General features: G+C 40.2%; 1 protein-coding gene across 1 annotated transcript; it reads right to left on the bottom strand.

Moving 5' to 3' along the window:
- Nucleotides 1-462: 462 nt before the first annotated feature.
- mapk1 (mitogen-activated protein kinase 1) lies at nucleotides 463-13,104 on the bottom strand. The gene is made up of 9 exons (XM_047015873.1): nucleotides 12,764-13,104; nucleotides 7,510-7,692; nucleotides 6,642-6,831; nucleotides 5,340-5,456; nucleotides 5,049-5,163; nucleotides 4,638-4,769; nucleotides 4,108-4,217; nucleotides 3,853-3,981; nucleotides 463-3,019 (listed from the first exon to the last, which is right to left on the bottom strand). Exons 1-8 carry the CDS (start codon nucleotides 12,907-12,909, stop codon nucleotides 3,877-3,879), a joined length of 1,098 nt encoding a protein of 365 aa, XP_046871829.1. The 5' UTR covers nucleotides 12,910-13,104; the 3' UTR covers nucleotides 463-3,019; nucleotides 3,853-3,876.
- Between the last annotated feature and the right edge of the window lie 4,614 nt (nucleotides 13,105-17,718).

Raw genomic sequence — 17,718 nt, 5'->3', positions numbered from 1 at the left:
CGGTCACTAGTGTAAGCAGAGGTGACCCAACTCCGCCACATACTACCAAGCATGGTACGGACACACTTACTTATCCCAAGTTACCCCATGAAACGTGCAACCGAGTTGAATTGGTTAAAGTCACTCCTCAGGATAAATACCACCCACCAGGGCCTAAACCTTTCAGCGGTGTTTCTGGCTAAAGCAGTGTTTATGAGGTGGTTGAGTGTGTCAGCAGTTCTTACCCCAGTGTGGACAAACGAAGGAGGAAACTATACTGACGACCGACGCAATGACACATGCAAATCTTTTCTTCTTAATACATAATTAAAGCAATTTATGATGAGCACAGTATTTTACTGGAGTACATTGAATTAAAGCCATCTTGTCTTATTAAGCAGTTCATGGAGAGAAGCAGAGCGCCATACAGTAGTTATACATAGTTTTCCAAATGTTTCGAAAGACACAGCTCTAGACATGAAATAAAACAGGGTATTTAATAGTTTCTAAATGATATAGTATGGTATATGACAAGAACTGGATAAATCATAAGCGACTAAGCCCTAAACATTTGCATATGGTTTGTTCAAATCCGAGACAAGACTAAATGACAAAGTTGCTTTTTTTTTTTTTTCTTACCGACTGATGCCAATGTAAACTGCAAAAATACAACACAAACAGTAACTTTTCGATCCCTTGACATTTCTAATTAAAGGTTCTTACTCAAAATATACCCAGAAGCGTTTAAATTCATGCTAACATCTTACACATGATCAATATTTAATAACATTCATTTCACAAAATAATATATGCCAACATCAGGAAATAAGCAATAGAGGCAGTAATACATTAAGCCAAAATTATACTTAATCACAGTTGAAAGGTTGCAGAAACAAATATAATGTAGCAATATTTTTTTGTGTTCATTTTCTTTATAGTTTTAAACCACTGACTGTCATCACAAAATATCTAACAAAACAAATCTAAGAATACTTGTCCATGAACATGAAATAAAATTTAAGAAAGGCACAAAAAGCAAACAGGGTGTACACAGACTTAATGAAGCTTATATTAGAACAGATATGCAGTGGAGTGAGTTAAGGCCCTGTTGGCACCTGATTCTGAATCGACACGTCCAAAGAAAGCATTGTAAAAAAAACACTGAAATAAGTGCAATCATTGTTTGTCGAAAAAGTGTTACACACAAAAGCACAGATAATATTTTTTGTGAATTTTGGATTGTAATTTTGTTTTCATTTCAATAACTAACGGCGTAAGTGCATGTAAAGCCAGTAGTAAATGAAAGCCAGGGTTAGAACCTGAGATGCTGCAATGATATGATGTAACCACTAATTATATTTAATATTACAGTACTTATAAAATTCTACATTTCCAGTGGACAAAATCTTAAAAAGAACCGTTCATAATTTAGACATTATTCTGGCATTAGTTGGAAAGAGAAACTAAAAAAAAATCTACAAGAGGCCCAGATGATTCTCTAAATACATAATCCTGTACAGGTACATTATGCAGCATGATTTCCCAGGAACCAAATTCCTCAGCCTGGTACAACCATTAAACCAAAATGTTTTAGCATGCGAAGGAAAACTGCTTTAAAAAGTAATGCACCGTAACAAAACACATTTTTAATAAATACAAAATAAAAATAAATACAAAAAGACAAACTAATAGCAGAATAAAAACTGAAAATAAGAGGTAAAAAAAAGGAAAAGAAAGAACCCTGTGATTAGGAAGATTGAGACCACAAAAGGTAAAATAAGAAGAGCCTTGGCATCCCAGTTAGAATATCTGACTATGTGGCACTTACACTGTCTTTGTATACAGAGCTTTAACAGTCATGCAAAGAGCACTTGGCAAGAAACAGAAGACACACGCAACGAGGCACATAGAAAATCTGAAGGGAGAAAAAGGCGGAACTGCACTTAATTCTTTTATTTACAAATGAGTTATCAGTGTAATTCATTCATTGATCTGTGATGTTATGGTCATTTAAATTGTAGATTTTATTTGTGTTTGTCTCCCACAAATTAGATTGAACTAGTGGAACACCCTTTCCAGGCATTTTTAATTGGAAAGGAAAATCTCTCCAACTGACCACAAGCAAAAAGACTGAACTACAAAAGATCCAAATCTTCAATGGGAACAATGTGGTCTTCACGTAATTTTCCAGCTGGTCCATTAGTAAACGCATCAATCTATATGATCCCTCACCTTTCCCTCCTATTCAGTCTACAATATAATGACAAACTGTCAGGCTTTGGTGACAATATGCTCTTAGCAGATCTATATGGTGTCCAAGGAAATGTTGTTGCTCCGAGTGTTGGTTAGCCATTTTCGAAGCCCCAATAAGACCCATTAACAAACCCTATCCCTACATGTGCTCTCCCTCAAAACCCATTAGTGACCTAGAAGTCATCAGGTGATTAATCCATTGCATAAATCCGTTGATTTGATCTCTAATGTAAGAGCTAACAAATTATATACTTTAAAATTGGGCTCAAGTTTAAAACTGAAATGTATGTTAATAATCAGACGTTCCCTCCAAAAGCAATTCACCAAATTTACCATTGCTTGTGCATTGTATATTTATAATAGCCACAAGTAAATTTGCACAGAACAGCAAGTTCATGACTAATTTGACAAGACAGACAAATATCTTATTGAACAGAAATAGCATATTTGTTAATCTTGGCTTCAATACATAAGCACCTCCACATTAATAAGCCATTCACCCAATACACAAAGGGTGAAGGATATCATGGAGAAAGGAACAGGGGAAGAGAAAAAAATAAAAATAAAATCACACCCGGATCAGAAAATTGGAAAATGGGAATTGAGGGATGTGAGGAGGGGGGGGGGGGGGGGGGGGGAGAGAGAGAGAGGAAAAAGAGACTGATTTGACATCCTTCCTGAGCAGTGGACAAACAACGGAATACAGGCAATCCTGGAGACAGGTTAAACCACAGCGACAAGGTAGAGGCAGAACTGTGGCGAAGCAGAAGCAAGTCCGGAGCATCGTCTAGAGGGGGAAGGGGAGGGCACAAAACTGGATTAAAGCTTCATGTTTACCACGTGCGGAAATTGTTGACACGTATACTTTTAGCTAGGCTCAATCATAAAATGAGTGCTGTGTCATTAACAGTGGAGGACCATGGCGTGCTGAATAAGCGCAATAATATTTCACTTTAAGAGCCCAGATAATGGCATTACTATATTCTAGTATGTGTTGTATAAACTTCCGCAAATTTGATTTTGTTGAAGTACACTTCCCCTCAGCAAGAATCTAGAAGCAAGAATCTTATAGCCGTCAAATACATCTTATTATGTCACTGTGGTCAAAAAGAGGAAATTCAAAACTTTCTACACATATAACAATATCTAAAATGTACTGTAGCTCTACACTATCACGCAATGTTCTTTTTACATTTTCAACTTAGTAATAAGTTATGTCCTTCAATGATAGATCTGCTTTTTTTTCTAATTATTATTGTTATAATTATGATTACTTTAAATAGCACCAAAACAAATGGCAACCAACAAATCAAAAGTAAACGTGAACAACAATACCAATAGAAGGATAAAACTTAATTTTCATTGAAGGTTGAGTAAACCAATTATTCTAAAGGAAGTTGGTGCCTATAATTTCTGTACTTTTTATAGCATGAAATAAGAATATTGGTCAGAAATATCAGTTATTGGCAAACTCTAAACCATTGGTATTTGGCAGATCAAAAAAAACACACTACATTCTATAAATTAAGCTGCAAATCATTCACATCTCAAGTCAGTTAACAAGTAGAGCATTATTGAGGGGTCAGCTGCTATTTCTATGGGCTTCTGAGCTGAACTTACCTATGTGGGAGGTTAGGGCCTGAATCATGTTTGGAAGCGTGCCGTTTCTTCAAAAATTAGCTCCTTTAATGTTTCTTTGGGGAGGTCATCAAGCTCCATGTCAAACTTAAATGGAGCTTCGGCTACAGGCTAGAGTAGGAAATGGAGAGGACATGAATCAATTTAACTACCCACAAACCAATATGTTGAAGCTGACAAGTTTACATGAAGGGTTTTGCATTTTATTCATTTAGCTACACATATGGCGCTTATCACCTCATCTGTGGGGTCATAATACTGTTCCAGGTACGGGTGGGCCAGAGCTTCCTCCACCTCAATCCTTTTGTGGGGGTTGAAGGTCAACATCTTATCCAATAGGTCCAGCGCTGTACCAGCAGGAATGGAAAAAGAGAAGAGTATTGAAGTAAGAGAGACCATACTTTACACAAACATTCTGCATTCTAGTCAATATGCCAAGTTTTTGTCGACATACTCTTAAGCATATTGAAATAACATTTATACAACATACAGTACAGGATCTGGTGTACAATGTGATTTATTGCACTAAGGTGTCTTGCTGCCTGCAATAGCAAGACTAAACTAGGCTGCAATAGTCATTTTAGAATCAGAATCAAAAAGATGTGACGTGTCTTTAAAACTGTATTGTTTGAGGAAAAAAAACTCATTTGTAATCAATGCCTCTTCAGGAGAAAGTCAACATGTCTGAAAGATCAAGACAGAATGGAATAAGGAACAGTCGCACAAGTGCTAAATGTTCAATTAGACCCATAGTTTGACCTCTCTACCTTTGGGGTCGGCGTTGGTGAAGAGGCGGTTCCAGGGCACTTTGCAGCGCAGGGGGAGAGACAACAGGTAGTTCCTTGCCTTGATATTGATGATACAGTTCAGGTCTTCCTGGGACGGAGAACCTAGTATACCTGAGAAGGATGGTGACGGAGTAACAATGTTAACCACAGGTGTATGCTGACCCTACTTTGTAATGAATCACATGACCTGACAAACTCAATTTCGTAGCTAGGTGGAGGCAAAACTAAGGGTGTGAATGTACGTGCGCATGGTTAAGTGTTAGTCATAATAGCAGCTTTTCTTTACATTACCTTTATGTGCACTGCAAATAGTTTTGAGTTGTTTAGTTAAGTGGTAGTATTAGTGTTATTACTGTAGAGTGAACATAAGCCCAAGCAATGTTAGTTTACCTAAAATATGGTTGAGCTGATCCAAGTAATGTTTTCCAGGGAAGATAGGCCTGTTGGATAGCATTTCTGCTAGGATGCAGCCGACTGACCAGATGTCAATGGACTTGGTGTAACCCTAAGAGAGACGGAGGGGGAGAGAAAGAAAAAGATCATAAATAACATTAAAAGACAAGAGCTCTCCTTTATGACCAACACACAATGCCAATTATCCACCGCCCAAGGGACAACACAGAAGTCCTTTTGGTTACCATCGCCTACAGTTATCGCGGTGCGGCAGTGCGAGGGGCTTACTTTGGAGTTGAGCATGATTTCAGGAGCCCGGTACCAGCGGGTGGCCACGTACTCGGTCAGGAAGCCGGTGTGATCGTGGTCAGGGTCGGCCACGCGGGCCAGACCAAAGTCACAGACCTGAAGAAAAAGGATTGAAGAAAGGGTTACAGTAGCAGCAGCAATGCCACAGAGATGTCAAAGCTGTGGAAAAGGGTGTCAGTGGAAATCACTTTCTGCTTAACACCTTTGGTCCCAACTAATTGAAACGATGCATGCAGGGAGCTTATCACGGCATTATTATTGTAATTTGGAAGGTATCCGATCCTTACCCGTCATTGGCTATAAACTTGAATTGCTTTTGCATGATGGTTCTCACACCTCATTGTGTGACTTCTTGTTGCATTGGTAGTCGTAATATTATGTCATGTTGTTAAGCAAAGGTCAAGATGTGGTTTGATTGGTTGTTCTACGGATAACAATTGGGTATAAAAGGGAATGTGGAACATTGTTATCTACATTGTTCTCCTTAGGTACTTCTCCGAAGCTCCTGCTTCTCCTTGTACTTGCCATTGTCTTCTCTCTCCGATTTATAATATTCATGGTAGAGTAAGTAAGATTTCAAACCTTCATTTTGTATTTTGCCTTGTAACCGATTTAATTCATTTGCTAATTATTAAATATAAATTTCATTTAACTTTACATTGACAATTCTTGCTAATGTAACCAATACAAATCTAATCCAAATAACCGCAATCCTAGCATATTTGGTTCATAAAAATACATTGTCCAGTTTAACCCTGTACATTATCTCCATCCATCACTATCATTGCCTGCTTGAAAAGCGTATCCACGTTAAAATTGTCATTTGTTTAACAGACGCTTTTATCCAAAGCGACATGCGAATAATGCAACTACAAAACAAAGGGGATCTGCCGACCATGTAATAAAATGCGTTTTGTATTCATGAATAAGTAATCGTCATTCTTTAAGCCGGTAAAAGGTTGAAGTCATTATTGGCGTGGTGATTTAAATGCAAAACGCTCAAGCAGAAGCTTTGGTTTAATTTCTTTCTGGAATTGGCTACAAATATAATGGCCTATAAACAGTAATTACATTTCCCGCTCAGTATTTTTTGTTACCCTGTAATGCCATTCGTTTATTTCAGGTTTTGGCCAACATATGCCTAAAATACACAGCCCAATACAACATGCAGCAACATGACAAAGCCTGTTGCTGCTTTGTGTCCAAGAGAGTCACACTGTTGTTGAGCTTGTGTGTTCTCTAAATCGTCCGTTTTCAGAACAGAGGACAAGGGTGGCGTACCTTGAGATCGCAGGTCGTGTTGAGCAGTAAGTTCGAGGGTTTGAGGTCTCTGTGAAGAACGTTGGCAGAATGGATGTACTTGAGTCCTCTCAGGATTTGGTACAGGAAGTAGCAGATGTGGTCGTTGCTCAGGTGCTGGGTCTTCAGGAGTTTGTAGAGGTCTGTCTCCATCAGATCCTGGACAATATAGCTTCATAGCAATGTGTTAAAGAAACTATTTGACATTCGTGCAACAAATCAGTGACAACACTCTCATTTGAAATATAAAGTGACATGAGTAGTTCCCATCTCCCAATCTGATTGTTCACACCCGAGCTTTCAGATAAAATGGCAAACACATGTTTTCTGTGGCATCCAGTCATGGAGGGTGACAGAAATCCACAGAGACAGAGAGCCAGTTGAAGCATCGTCTTGTGTTTCATTAACAATGAGGAACACAATTTTTTTTTTTCCTGAGGGCTTTTCCTCACTCTATAGCTTGCGGCCTTTGCGGCCTACACGCGCAGGAATTATGATCCCCTGAAAATGCATAGCAACTACACAAAATGGGGATTAGTTGAGCACCAAGCTTTATATTGGTCTTCATAATAAGTGTTAGTTGAAATAGAGCTTTATAATGACTTCCCATTTATTGATAATCGTGTAAGCGCATCAGAACTGGCAACTCCATCCTATCCATGAAAACATTTCCAGATAAAGCACAATATCTTAGTACTCATGCTAAAATATTGCCTTCTGTTCCTTTCTCCTTCTTCTGTAATTCTTGATCAATCAAACATGATAAAAAGTCCATTAAGAAGGCAAAAGGATCATTTCCAGTTCTTCAAAAACATTGTAGGACAAATAAAGAGCTTAAGAACAAGGATACACATCTTTCATCAGGTCAGCAGTTGGTGTGCGGATGATGTCATTGATTCCGATGATGTTTTCATGTTTGAAGCGCAGCAGGATCTTGATCTCTCTCAGGGTGCGCTGACAGTACGTTTGGTGCTCGAAGGGGCTGATCTTCTTAATGGCCACGCGTACCTTGTTGTCCTGGTCATAGGCAGAGCTGTGACAGACATGACAACAAATATAAGATTCATGTTTCAGACAATTATTGAATGTCTATATTTTGAAATCAGATATTATTTTTAAAAAATCAACATTGCCGTTTATGTTGTCATCATGTGGTATTATATGTGGATCAACAAGGATACTCTTTTGTTATTATGAAGATGTAATGTAACAATGTTTGGGAAAGGTTTCGATGCTCTGAGATCAACAGGAAAATGTGTTGAATAAAAAACTTTTCTTAGAGATCTTTTCAGTAATAATTTCTCTCTCTTTAATTACCTACCAACCAAGATAAAATATGTAACAAGAACATTTACAGAAAAGGCACTAAACAAAAAGTGCAAATGAGCTTACAAAAATTATGAGATATCGAATAATGAGATTGATATAACTTTAATCCATACTTCCTTGTTGACAAGGGATTTTTATTGTGCAGTGTCCCAAAAACGTGGGTGCCTGCAGACCACTGTCTGGCTCGTGAGGACTATATCGTTATCAAGTAGGAGTTTTGTTCAAATCTGGTCAATCCAATCCAGTGAAATTAATTAATTTGCGGAAATCCATTTCAGAATGACTGACAATGGAAGGTGACCAAATGGCTTTGAACGGGTTGATTTCATAAGGAAGGAACACGTCACCTAGTCTTAACTCTGGCAGATCTGCTGGGGGTTTGTGCAACGTTACACCACACACAACTTGAAGCGGAAACTGTCACACCAAAACATACAAACATTAAAAAGTAATGAGAATCGGTTGCTCTAGTGATGAATCAGATTAAATTTAAAAGATGAGAAATGTGTACAGGATTCCCGGAAAGCCATTTTAAGAGACCTTCAACAACACTGTTCCACGTTTTGCAGCTTCACAGAAGTGTGTGGGCAGGGAGAAGAGCAGTAGCACTCATCACACAGTCCATGAAGTTGAATCTTTAACCACTTTTGTGAGGCCTTCACAACAATCTTAACATTATAATTCACTCAATAGAGACGTAAACAGCTAGACAGTATATCTTTATGGACGGGCAGGAAACTACTCATATTTTTCTTATATTAGAATAATGTATATTTCATTTTATTATATTGCAAGTCACGTGTCAACAGCCCCTGATTGGCACCTAGGCTCGCTGTTGTAGCCATGTTGGTCTGGTAGTGCATGTACTGGAACAATTTTAAAAGATTCACAAGCCAGCTGGTTGGTCGGTTAAAGTTGGCAGGCTTGATAGACCATCTCTGCTAGTTTCTAAGGATTACACCTAGAAAAGCGAGGGACCGTTAAGAATTTCATGACACACAATAGCCTACATTTTGAAAAGAATATATGCACTTTTCTGTAGTTTTTTCGTACGCAGGAAGAGGGAGGATGGGGGGGGGATTGTTTCCAAGGAAACTGACTTCAAGGCTTTATACTGGAGCCAATGTTGCTTTTTATGCAACAAGCTGTTGCCATGACAATGTGTTAGTGGGTAAGGGGGTGAAAGGAGTAGCTCGACTGGTAGGTTCAGCATCTGGTGCTAAAGTGCTGTGTTCCTTCACGAGGGGAACAACAGGGGAGATGCCTGGCCATAATAGATGGGTGCATGTTGTCTCAATTTCTCTATTGCCAAATGGGATGTTCATTATGTAGGCTAGAGTTATGTTTGGAAGCTACTGGGGAACAGTATTACCCACTCTCAAAGGACTCAAAGCTCAATGCCTTTTGTACTACTGTAATCTAGAACAATTATAGCAAGTCAAGTACAATTTATTTGGCTGTAAAGAAAAGCCCTCCCTAACAAGTCCCCAGCATGGAGAGGCCAGTTCATCTTCAGAGACCCGCTCAGCGCACCAAATAAGATCCCAGCTCCGCTTGCTGACACCTTGATGAACATCTCATTCCATAATCATCAGTTTTAATATAGAGTTGGGGGGCCCTCTGTGCCCCTAACTGCCAACTGCTTCCACTAGTCTGATAAGGCTTGGAATAGTTAAACAGTTGAATTAAACATTTGATTAGAAGCCAATACTACATCTGCCACAAGAGATCTAGAGGTCAAGCAAAGATGTTCTACCGAAATAGATGAGGTCATTCTGAGAGGCTACTAGCTGTTTTGACTAGATAATGGCCCATGCAAAAAGCAAGGTCCATACTGAAATGTTTTGCAGACTTCAGTGCAAGTACGTTACCACCAAAAAAACGCATTTGAGATGAATGCAAACACCTTCTGTAAGCCAGGTACAATCAGCCAACATCAGTGGCCTGTTTTAATGATCTAGTAGCCGAATGGAAGCAAACTCTTGCAGTAATGTTTGGACCATCTCAACTGACAGGGATTTGAAAAGCAGGTGTCAGTATACCGCGTCTGCATCAACATACATGTGGGTGTAGAGTGTCGTTTGTTTCGGTGTTGTCGTTTTATGACATTCAATTTAACTCAGTTTCCTCTGGCATCTTACGGTTTGGAGCCACGTAAACACTGAAAACCAAGAAGTCTCTGGAACACGAAACACATCGCTCCATGACGTCATATCTGTTTAGTGATGGCATATGGTAGGTCACTCAACAGAAACCCTGCAGGAAAGTGCAATGCAGAATTGTTGCTCATCATGTGTGTTGCTAACAGGAACTTGGGGCATGTTTTGTATCAATCTTATCAAGAAGGAAATCACCTTAAAATAGATTCAGACATTTTATATGTGTATCTGTTTTACCTCATGGCTGCCACCCCATTGATGCAAATTAAGACTAAGGCAGGAATGAAGGTCTCTTGTGTTCTCACTGGCCAGTCTTTAGATAACAACACAGTGGTTTTATGTGCTCTAGAAGTGATAGAGGGAGACTGTGGGTAATCAAACACACTTTATCCCTCTCTGTAAATTGCACAACAGTGTTGTAGTACAGACGTCACCAGAGCTGTTGCCATAGAGATGGGCATGGTGGCAGTATTTGGAAACACACCTGGCTCCCCCTCCAGGACAAAAGCACCAGTGCAAGGTGTGAGCATGGCTATTGGGGTGAGGAATTCATTCGTCCATCTTAGTTTGACGTCTTAAAACATGCATCATTTGAGTGATTTTGGCTAAGAAATATGTTACCCAATAGGACAGCTCATCCATTTGTTTTGTCAAACGATTTTAATGAATGAAAGTCCCTTGGTAGATCGGCTCAGATTATTAATATCTACTGGAGTGCCCGTTGGTGGCAAAAGCCAGTGCACTGCCCATTGGCTGCTGTGGAGAGCCATGGCTCCATCACTTAGTGCAGCTCCACATGACAGCAAAGGCATGCGCAAGCAGCTAAGCCAAACAACGTCACACTGCACTTCTGTGCAATACACTGCCCAAATTGCAACTTCTTACAGTCCCTGGATCATGAGATAATCAATCCACAGACACGCTAACAGAGATTCCTGTCTGTATAGTTAGATAATAATTAGCGACACACGCCTGTGTGGATTTCTAGAAATCAGGGGGCAACTGTTTTGCAAGTTTTGTCAACACAGTTCACAGGTCCAGGAGAGTCTTAAATTCCTTCTATACAAGACGTAACTCAACTTTCCCCAGAAAGAAAATATGAAAAGGCTGCATCAGTTCCTTGTAAAAAGCACTGCAAGGAATGCTACCTCCACTAGACATGTTATGATGAGTCAAATAAACAATAAGGTAGGGGCGCGCCGCTAGCCGCTAGCTCACTGGATAGCGCACGCACTCTACGGGCTGAGGCCCGTGCTCAGCGGTCCGGACTTGATTCTTGCTTAAGCCATTTCTACACGTCTTCCCCCCACTTCTCTCTCTATCTCCCAGACATTTCCTGTCTATCTCTAACTGTGTCTGTCCAAAACAGCCACTAAAAGGCAAAAAAGATGTCTTAAAAACAACAAAAAAAGTATTAACGTTTCTGATTAAACATAATTTAATACTTTTTTAAAATATGGAGTGAAGACATGAAACATGTATATTCATGTATTTTTAATTTTCTTACTCAAGCTTGTATGGTAATCCAAGAAGTATCAAACAAATCAGGCAAAATATACTGAATGTGTTTTAAACATTATATTATAGGCTATTTTATATTATATTATACACAATATTATATACATTATATTTAAATTATATATTAAATCTTCATAGCACCATAACAGGGTAGTGCAAGTTAAAAGTCTGACATCCTGACATTTGAGAAACGTTAGCATTACAACAAGTTTGCTCAGTTACAATAGAATCAGATAACTGAAAATACCTCCAGTTAGCTGGCCTTGATAAAGTCCCAGGCGCACAGCCATAAATCCATTAGGTCTACAGAAGGTTATGCAAGTGCGCAAGTATATTATCATTTTACATAATAAAAATTGATGCACCCACAATACATGCTGCTACGCAGAGCTGTGCCCAAAATTGTAAAGCTCTGCAAGGTAGGCCTACACACAGTAGCCTACATTGGGAGATGAAAAAGCTGCACTATTGAGTTTTCAGTTTCAGTCGCGTAGCCTACTCGCTCCCACATCTAGAGAACATTAAGGCAATCAGGTGTGTAGAATGCAAATACAGTTCTGCACTGTAACATTCTGCATCAAATCAATTGTAGAGAACAAAAACTATTCTAAACTCTACAATATGTTAGGTAGCCTAAACGTCAAAGTAGGTTACTTGCACAATGCCAGATAGCATTTCCCCCCAAACCATTCGCTGCCACTACTGCCACCCAGAGCCTCTTCCAGTTGTGCCAAACGAAAACTTCTGATTTCTGACCACAATATTTTGCTATATCCCAAACTGAAATGAATTTGATATTTCGGATAACCTAGCCATAGGCTACATATAAATGACGCAAAAATGTGGATGCCTAGACCCCTGTATAACAGCGTATACTTAGCATAACATTTTCTATTTCTAGCACATAGGTAACATGACCAACAAGTAGCAGAACAATTTAGCCAACACCTATATATTTTCAATACTTAAAGGCGTTTCCCGATTCGTAGGCCGATAAACTATTTAATGGCGGATGATTTTTTATTTGATTTCCTGATTAACAAAGTTTAGACGTAAGAGTTTATGCTAAATAATTGACATTTTGGTTAAAAAACTTACCACACCATTCCGTAGGCCCCCTCTCCAATGTAGGAAAGATTGCTGTAACGGGGCCCAACATCGAAGGCCTGCCCGCGAACTAACTCGGCGTCCGATCCGGGGTTGTGCCCGCAAGCAGCAGTGGCAGATACCGCAGCTGTCGCCATTATTTAACGAGGCTGCTGTAAATCTTGTACGCGCAACAAGGATTGTGAATTGAATTGTGAATCAGCTTCTTCCTTTGGTCTCTTTGGTCAATATGTTCAAAACGATGCTTGTTTCAAAGACTGCTCACAGCTCAACTGTGTGCATGAGTTGCTTTCGCTAGCGGATGAGAAAACTGGCAGCATGAAGGCTAATGGAGATGGTCATGTGATCTGAGATCAGAACACACGAGGCTTATAATGTAACATAAACCTCATGTTCATTCCCATATTTTCAATATTGAGGTGCAATCAGATTACATAATCAGATAGTATGCACAATGTATTATTATTGCACGTCATTTTAAGGGGCATATTACAAAATAGTAACGTTTGTCCAGGGTCAGAAAAAACTGCAGCAGCAATGTCATCGTTGTGATGTGATGTTTTTCCTCTCATTTAATATGTGGGAGGTTATGTGTGCTGTATCAGTAACTTTCATTTGATGCATTATAGGCAAAGAGTAAACTCTTTGTAATAGGTTTAATATGCATTCATGTACTCACAATAACACAAACCGTTTTAACCAAACTATTGTTTTAGATAGACTAGACATAACATAAATACACAAATGATTAATTGATATAGGCTAATTCTTGATATGTCATTTGACATGAATTGTTTAATTTATTAGTAGCACTAAAACCGGCAGAACAGGCAGAACAATCCATTTGAAGCCCCGGTCAGCCAACAACATATTCTCCAACTCCATACCCCTTCCTTCATTTCGTTCTTGAGCACCTTTGATGTACTGTACATGAGCACAACGACCTCATGACCCTTCCCAGCTTCACCACCAGAGGTCGCTCTTCCCCGAATGCTGGCCCCACCTGATCTCTTGATTAGTTCATCACTTCCCACAGACCTGTTCTGAATCCCACTCGCGCCCTGTAGATCAGGGGTTCTCAAACTTTTCGGGGCCAGGGACCTCTTACAGGGGTGGACATTTTCCAAGGACCCCACCACGATCTTAACACCCATTCAACATACCCTTTGTGGTCTAAACTGGACACAATATGCTTGTTTTACTGGCGCAAATGGTCCCCATCTGTAGATTGTATTATATTTGTCACTTTTTAATGATACAGCACAATTTTCCAATATTATAATTTATGCCAAATGATTTTGCGGACCCCCTGGCTATAGTTCGCGGACCCCACTTTGAGAACCACTGCTGTAGATCATCAACATAGTGACATTGTAACAGTTTGTTTTTGCTGTTCCTTACGTATACCCTGCCTTTTCTTCTTGTATCCTTGGATTAACCTTTGCCCGTGTTCCAGTTCCTGCCCCTTATCCTGTGACTACTCTTGAATTACCTTGATCACCTGTTCCTGACCACGCCCCTACACACTTGAACTGACCCTTGCCTGTTCCTGACCCCACCCCTAACAGACTTGAACTGACCCTTTGTACTTTTGAACATATTAAAAGTTGTGCACCTGCATCCAACACCTGGTATCTGCCCCACAGTACAGAAGGCCTTCAGTTCCTTCCTTGACTCGCTCCAAGAATGGTCCCTCTTGACTCCCGGCCACCGCGCATTGAGGTTTTGGTGTGTTCTTCCCCTCATCAAACACGCTCAATACAGCAGTGAGAGTTTGAGCTTTTTTGTTCTCGGGCCTTTAGCTTCAGACAGTTGTTTACTGCTCCTTGAGTCTCTTTCTTCGGTATTTGAGGGGGAAAGAAGTGAGTCAATGTAGAAAGATTAGGAACTTAAATTCACCAAGTCAAGAAATGCACATGAACTAACGTAGAGATGGATAGAAATTAAAGGATTGGTGGAGATTTCTCATTCCCCACAGATTTCTATGTCTGGGAATTGGATGTAATATCTCATATATATTTTAGACATAATTTGTATACATAGTGAATATACCCATTTATTTATGTAAGCACATCACTGAACTATCCTGAGCCTACTGAAACGAAATGTCGTTCTTTCTTACTGTAAAGTGAAATTGAACGACAAAAAAGGTGATTGGACTGGTGAAAGGACAGTAGTACATGCACACACTTTGATCCCAAGTTCATTCAAGCCACGTGTCTCTCGAAATCCAGCTCTTCATCGAGGATGACGTGCAGGCTTCGTAGAGGCTACCACAGAGAGGCCATCGGTACTGAGACAGCTCAGGCGAGGGAGGGTCTAGAAGAGACGAAGAGGAGCTTGGTTTCCTTTTGATTTTGGATGTTGTGATTATCCGTGTGACGTTAGCCAGACATGTGAAGGGAGTCGGATAGCTGAGCGGTGAGGGAGTCGGGCTAGTAATCAGAAGGTTGCTGGATCGATTCCCCGCCGTGCCAAATGACGTTGTGTCCTTGGGCAAGGCACTTCACCCTACTTGCCTCGGGGGGAATGTCCCTGTACTTACTGTAAGTCGCTCTGGATAAGAGCGTCTGCTAAATGACTAAATGTAAATGTAATGTAACTATAACCATTGGACTGCCCAGCTACAGCTGGCTGAGCACACACATCTAAAGACATTAACATTGACGCTGGAGAGAGAGGAAGTGCAGTCATATTCCTTCAAATGTGGCACCACAAGGTTCTGAGAATTTCACAGAGAAAAGGTAAGAGACACGTAGAAGACCTGGAAAAATTAAGAATAATTGAGGAAGTGAACATGCTGAATGGTATACACATATATATCAGAAAACAGAGTAAAGAGGATCATTTTTATGAGGAGATGGATGAATAAGTTGGAAACCCAGACTAGAAAACGGGCAATGGAACAGCCGGATAAAAATAGGAGGACCGGCCTTCAGATTCCCTATAACCAATGACATCACCAAGTTGGAATATCATAGGACAAAACACCTGTCAGTCTAATGGGCTGACAAATGGTGCCCTGCCAATAAACATGGGCGGAAAAGGTGGTTGTGTCAGCTCTGTAGCTATGGAGATGGTGGGGGTAAGAGTACTGCTACATTATACACTGGACTGGAAGATAATTAAAAGATCAGTTCCAAAGGATGTGTCTGAGGAGAGTGCAATCATGAGGATGAATAGATCAAACTGTTACAAATGATGAAACGTGGGAAAGTTTTTGCACTGATTTTTGTGTCTGTCCGTGTTGATCCTTTCATCTGTTTGGCAAACATTGTGTTTTCTTCTTCAATGGTGTGTTCTTGTGTCTCGAGCAAAACGGATCATGTCAAGGATTGGTTGTGTAAACATTATATTAAGTAAACACAACATTTCATCTGACTCCGTGAACTCAACTCTGAACAATTAGTCACATGTATGAACAATTTAATCATCAGCTAATTTGACGGACGGATTGTGAATGTGTTGCTGTTTTGGAGCTGTACACCTGTGGCACATTGTCTTGCTAGAAGCTGTCTCTGGTTGTTGGCCAAAAACACTCTTGTTATTTTTATTGCCCATGCCCTGCTCTCTGCATGGAATCGGTTGCTGTTGCCCAGGTGACAGCATGGGGAAAACATTGTGAAAACGTTGCAGGCACATTCCTTGCAGTCTCTCCCCTCTACTCCATGGCTTCCTTCCCATCTTTTTGCCGTGAATCTCCACACAGGGGACAGGTGGCCCCTCCCCCTGATGACATCACTGCACTTTAAATAGAAGCAGCGTTCAAGTCGTGGCAACTAGCTGAGAGTCTGCACACCCTACGGTCACCTCCAGCTATTGTTTTCAGGTGAAAGACACAGCAAGAGGGGAGGGGGATAGAGATGGAGATGAATGGTTGAATGGGGAGAGGGAGGAAGAAATGAAGAGACAAGAAACACAGAGGAGGAGAGCCTTTGTCAATATTATCCTTGAAACTCATACAGTCGACACACAGCTGAACAACATGAACAGAAGAGAAAATGATACAAACACAACAGACAAAAAACAATATTCTACTTACTGTATGAAAAGTTTGATAACACAGTACCAAATTAGTGTTTTAGCACAAGCCCTACAATTAGTCCTAATAAGCGAACTGCCTGTGTGCAGTTCCCCAATTTTACAAACACGGACCGTATGAATGGTGAGGTTGAACCACACATCGATCTATGATCAGATTCTTTAAGACAGAAGGTATATAGGGCTGAATTAGGGTATATAGGGCTGAATTAGGCTATGTAGGGCTGAATTAGGGTGTCATTAGTACTTCCTTACCTCTTCAGACACCTACTACTAGGACAATTTGAAAGTATTCAATAAATAATTATTCTTAATTGCTCCAGTTTCTCCTTCCTTTTAGTATTTTACACACTGCTCCTCTGTACGTAGGTAGGTGAACCTTGCAGTGCCTTAGTTAGTTCCTAGGTGACAAAAACCCAGGTGGCACAGTCAGACTCGTTGACAGCTTTCATTTGACGTGTATTGTGTCAGCGGAGGACTATGTCAAATATGGCACGAGGAGCCAGGTCTTTAATGAACAATCACAGTCTCCTATCAGCCACCCGTCCAGAGCTTTGCTCTCGCACTTTGGAAATATGTAAGAAACGTTTCAGGAGTCAGATGGCTGAGCGGTTAGGGAATCGGGCTATTAATCAGAAGGTTGCCGGTTCGATTCCCAGCCATGCCAAATGACGTTGTGTCCTTGGGCAAGTCACTTCACCCTACTTGCCTCGGGGGGAATGTCCCTGTACCTACTGTAAGTCGCTCTGGATAAGAGCGTCTGCTAAATGACTACATGTACGTTTGCTGAGCCTGGGTAATTGCACACAGTGGATATGAGTGACTTCATTTTCCCAAAGGAAATTCAAGTTGGATGAACAGGCAATTTTTGTATTATATAGTGAGACAAACAATTCACATTTGAA

The sequence above is a fragment of the Hypomesus transpacificus genome, unplaced genomic scaffold (genome assembly GCF_021917145.1).
Source record: "Hypomesus transpacificus isolate Combined female unplaced genomic scaffold, fHypTra1 scaffold_31, whole genome shotgun sequence".
NCBI lineage: Eukaryota > Metazoa > Chordata > Actinopteri > Osmeriformes > Osmeridae > Hypomesus > Hypomesus transpacificus.
Note: the sequence above shows the minus strand (reverse complement) of the source record. Positions and strands in the feature narration are given on the sequence as shown.